The sequence below is a fragment of the Sipha flava genome, unplaced genomic scaffold, assembly GCF_003268045.1.
Source record: "Sipha flava isolate LNK unplaced genomic scaffold, YSA_version1 51_pilon_pilon, whole genome shotgun sequence".
NCBI classification, from domain to species: Eukaryota; Metazoa; Arthropoda; class Insecta; order Hemiptera; family Aphididae; genus Sipha; species Sipha flava.
In genome coordinates this window covers 12,939-18,147 of record NW_020273468.1, presented here as the reverse complement: position 1 = coordinate 18,147, position 5,209 = coordinate 12,939, and the positions used below count along the sequence as shown (strand labels likewise).

At 28.7% G+C, this 5,209-nt stretch overlaps 1 protein-coding gene across 1 annotated transcript; it reads right to left on the bottom strand.

Annotated features, from left to right (window-relative positions):
• Positions 1 to 1,821: 1,821 nt before the first annotated feature.
• On the bottom strand, positions 1,822 to 4,785 carry LOC112690705 (40S ribosomal protein S4). The gene is made up of 6 exons (XM_025564773.1): positions 4,679 to 4,785; positions 4,014 to 4,272; positions 3,003 to 3,100; positions 2,770 to 2,941; positions 2,559 to 2,688; positions 1,822 to 2,012 (listed from the first exon to the last, which is right to left on the bottom strand). Exons 1-6 carry the CDS (start codon positions 4,679 to 4,681, stop codon positions 1,877 to 1,879), a joined length of 798 nt encoding a protein of 265 aa, XP_025420558.1. The 5' UTR covers positions 4,682 to 4,785; the 3' UTR covers positions 1,822 to 1,876.
• Between the last annotated feature and the right edge of the window lie 424 nt (positions 4,786 to 5,209).

Genomic DNA, 5,209 nt, shown 5'->3' with positions numbered 1-5,209 from the left:
TACTTATTTTACATTAAATAATATTGTAAAATAATATTTTATATATACATATTTAGTTATTTTGATAGTTCAAAATACGGATCAACCAATGATTACCAAGAAATGAATGGATTGGCTTCGAAAATCAATTTTGACGATACCATTACTGAGTTCGCTGAGCTCAAAGCCCGCAAAATAATACAGTAAATAATAACGAGGTTTTTATTTATATGAATTAGGTAATTTTATTGGAAATTAAAATGATCATAATTGGTGCCGAGAAAGGCAAACTGGCGAAAAACGGCCACTATTCGCAGTTCATCGTCGGTCGTAGTCGAGGAGAAAAAAAAGAACGACCGCTCGTCGCTGTCTGCCAACATTAGGTCGTTTTTCTGACGTGATAAAAAAAAACTAATTATAATTATAATTGGCCGATACTCTACATATCAATATGAATTATGGGTCTGTGACATGGGGACTAGGAGGGGAGCGTGTGTGAGATTGTCTAACCGGCGATGCGGGAATCGATCGACGGAAACCTGAGGTCCTCGGTGTAAATTGCCTCTTATCGCACGTCGCACCACTCCGATTACACATTTGTCATTTGCGTTGGACGTCACATACTTCTCAAAATTATTTACATAATACCAGAACCAAATAGGTAGGTTAAATATTTGCAAGAAAAAAAAAATATCTAGGTAGGATAGTAATTTACATTTAACAACCATTATATCTCCCCCACCACCCAATTTCACCAAATAACCAATTACAATTCAAGATAATTTGAAAATCTTAAGCGTCTAAGAACAGCATACATTTCAATCAAACTTATGAGTTGTCTCTAAAATGATGTTTACTCAATACATTTTTCGAATCGTTTCTGTTAATATAATTTATAGAATAACAACCTAATAACTATAATTGTATAGTTCATTGAAATACATGATTTCGTCAAAATTTCTTTTCCTAACGCTTATAAACTGTTTTGCGTTTTTCTATTTTTTTTTCTTTTTTTGGCTACAGAAATCTTACAAAACATCTTGTATCTAATTTGTAAGCATTTAATATTTAAATTCAAAAGTTTCATAATTTATTAAAACATAATTTGCGCGGTTATAGTTATGTTAAAATCATATAATCACACATAAAATTTTTATATTAAAATATTTTATATCTTTATTTTAAATAAAGCCAATTTTCTTTTCATTAATTAGTAAGATACATATAAGAGAAACTTTGTCTTTAACTTTCAAGTATTTTATCAAACCAAAACCTAATCAAATATCTGTAAATGAACCGTTTAAAAATTCAGAGCAGTGACAATAATTAAGTATAAATTTCAAGTTGCAATGACTTTAATGGATAATTTCATATATTATCAAAAATTATTTTTGGTCAAACATCAGCATTGTTTTATTAAAAATTGATCACCAGTTTTTCTTAATTGTTAAGAATATTTTAAGGAAAAAAATGAGACTAAAAGATTTCACAGTATTTATTTTTAAAGAAAACCGTATAAATCTATATATATATATATATATAAATATATAAACTTAAAAATTGATTATATCAGTTTATTAATTTATATTACATACCATGTGTGATTATTTGTTCATATATACAATTATCGAATTATTAATTTGATTATTATTTTTTTTTATTTTTAAAACCTATAATTTTAAATTTTTTCTTTTTCTAAGTGTTTAACTTACACAAAATATATAAATATTATAATATTGCTTCTCTTTTTTGTAGAAAGTTTTAGATTATCATTAGGCCATCTTCTGTTTTTCAATAAATAAAAAAACATTATATGGAATATAGAAAAAACAATTTAATACATATTAGTATTTTATGAGTCAATTTATTCAAATCACATGAATAGGCAAAAACACTTTTAACGTTTGCTGGACTTGGTCTTGGCAGCCAAACGCTTGTCACGTTCTTCAGCAATTGTCAATTTAACTCCTTTGCTTCTTGGCAGAGAAATGTAATTCTTTTGCCCCTTTCCAATAATAAATACATTGTTCAACCTAAAAGTAAAAAACACAATGAATTACTTAATAAATATTATTCTATACTATTTAATATACAAACAAAATGTACAAGACAATTGTCATTAAGTTAATAATTGTAACATTAAAATTAAGAAAATAGATATCATTTAAATTTATAGATATACAATTCATAACAAAATTTAATTCTAAATTAAATTATTTGTATTTTACTTAAAAATTAAAAATGACTCTAGATAGCTACTTTTGAATAATAAATTAATTTAACAACAGTATATATCAACAAAGAAGTTTTGACATATTTTAATAAGCATTAATTTTAAAAGAAGCAATAAATCTTAGAACACTACAAGAATCCAATATCAAGATCAAAAACGTGCCCAAAACAAAACCAAAAATTGTGATAGAATTCAAATGAGAAACCTAAGTTATGGCACAAATATTTTGAAAAAAAACAATTTAAAACTAATTACATTATATCCAATTCAGATAAGTAATAAAAAAATATATCATTACACAATTAAAACATTCTACCTAAAATTAAATTCAAATAAAAGAACTTACCTTGTGGCAAAAATGTGTTCATTAGCATCCTTAATGTGAACAATATCAAAAGATCCTGGATGTCTTTCCCGGTTAGTAACAATACCAACACGTCCCAAGTTACGACCTCCAGTGATCATGCACAGATTTCCTGTAATAAAATATTAGATATTTTAACAAATGGCAATGTGATTATACTGTGTCTATAAAATCTATAGAATATTTTACTTACCAGTTTCAAAACGAATATGATCCAAAATTTTAGATGTTGCAATATCGTACCTAATTGTATCATTAACCTTGATGTTTGGGTCAGGGTAACGGATAGTACGGCCATCATGAGTTGTTAAGAATGGAACACCCTTAGGTCCAGTTTGAACTCTCTTAACTTTACATAACTTGTACTATAATCAAACTCTATGTTAGCCAATGTTTATAACAACCATTTATATTTAATTTAATTACTTTAGCTTCTTCTGGGGTGATTCTGTGAATGGTGAAACGACCTTTTACGTCATAGATTAATCTGAAATGCTCACCAGTCTTTTGGATAGAAATAACATCTACAAAGATACAAAGAATATTAAAATCCAATCTAAATTAAATTTAATCATATTAATTAATTATATTATTATAAAATATATTTGGAAATAAAAATAAGTAGGTTAGAAATAGGTTAGGAAACAAATTTAATAATTTAATGAAAAGAAATATTTATTTGTATTATAAATCTAAATTAATATTAGATAAAAAAAATAATAATAAGAATAAATGTTTTATATTAAGGATTTTGTTATCCTAACCTATTGGCGAAAGAATAAAATTAACTAATTAAGAAGTTATTTTGAATTTAATATGAGTAAACAATATTTTTATTCCTGGTACCAACTAGTTAGGTTAAAATTTATATTAATGAAGTTTCACATAATTGAGGTATCAATTAAATCATTAAATCTTAGTTAAAAAAATTTAAGATAAAAGAATGTATGAAATTACTTAAAAATCATATTTAATTTAAGCAAATATTAAGATGCAATTGTTTTTTAAGTACATTAATATAATTTAAAAATCAATTATAAACAACATTTAATGGTTAATAAAAACTATGGCAAAAGATTTATATTATTAAATATGCAAGCACTTATGCACTTGAAAACCCTATAGTATGCATCAAAATTAGGAAAAACAAAAAATTGTATACAGTAACATATTTAAGAGTTAAGATATAATTCAAAAGGAAAATATTATTTATTAAAGTAAAAAAAAAATAAATAAAAATTACAACCAAATACTATGGTACGCGGAATATGCATAAAAAATAAAATTTTAACCACCCAATACTATATCAAATATACAGATTTGAATTTGGAAATAAGAAACTGAATCACATCAAAATAATATTGGATATTAAAATGTTTAATACTCAAAAAAAAAAAAAAAAAACAGATAGTAAGATTTAAACAGTACGTAACAAACCCATGAATCCAGCAGGATAATTGGGGTCAGTACGGACTTTGCCGTCAACCTTGATCAACCTTTGCATGACGATCTTAGTAACTTCAGCTCCGGTGAGTGCATACTTCAAACGGTTACGCAAGAAGATCAGTAACGGAAGCGACTCACGGAGTTTGTGCGGACCAGTGCTGGGACGCGGTGCAAAGACACCTCCCAATTTGTCCAACATCCATGCTTTGGGTGCGTTTAAACGCTTCAAATGCTTCTTCGGACCCCTAGCCTACACATAAAGATGACCATGAATAACACGTTCTGAACACAAACACATATAAATTTCAAGTAGCCGAACAACCGTCTACCGGAGACACGACCGGTGTTCAAAGCGAAAATAAAACAACGGTTCGTCGGAACACGAACGCGTCTTTTGGACACGATCCGCAGGAGAAACAGTCAAAAATCGAATAGGCCGACCGTCGTCAGATCGCTTTCGACAACGTTGGGTTGGACCGATGGTCGACCCGAAAACTGTGCGAGTAGGTACGACGGGGAATATTTCGCATCGTACCCAAACGTTATATTGTACGTGCAAATGAAAATCGAGAAAAGAATTTCGTCCGCGTTCGTATTTAATAACGTATTGGCCGACGGAAGGACGGTTGATCGGATCAAGACGGATGAAAACTTACCATTTTGACAAAATAATGTTACTGGACACACGAAAACTAGAAGTACATTTCGAGAGACTACCAACACATTCGGAAAGAAAGATAGTGGACGTCGATTTTATAGGTTAGGTTTTTGTAAACACAATACACGCGGCAGGGAGGCTAGGTTGAACGCGCGATAATTGATTACTTACAATCTCACTGGATTCCGCGCGGTATTTTTAAAAATAATTTATCACGACGAACTACGGCCGTGAAAGTGTAACGTTAGTATTTTTAGTAATACGTTTTATTCTAACACACGAATTTTTTTTTAATAGAATTTTTAAATATTATGTCTAAAAATATACCTTATGCACAATGTAATTTTGTTTAATTTTTATTATTCTCTCAACGCACCATGCACATAATACATACGTTTGTAAATATTGACTTTGCTGCACACAATACACGGATTGAATGTTACATTATTTTTTCGTACTATATCGTTTAAAATAAAGCAATATCGGGGATCGGGTGGAATGCAGGAATCGATTGAAATACAGTCTGGTG

Bases quoted from the DNA above. Each gene is read 5' to 3' on its own strand.
- LOC112690705 (XM_025564773.1), bottom strand. The intron at 3,101-4,013 runs GTTTGTTACGTA...GTATCTTTGTAG, and splicing joins TTATCCTGCTGGATTCATGG to ATGTTATTTCTATCCAAAAG. The intron at 2,013-2,558 runs GTAAGTTCTTTT...TTTTACTTTTAG, and splicing joins GAACACATTTTTGCCACAAG to GTTGAACAATGTATTTATTA.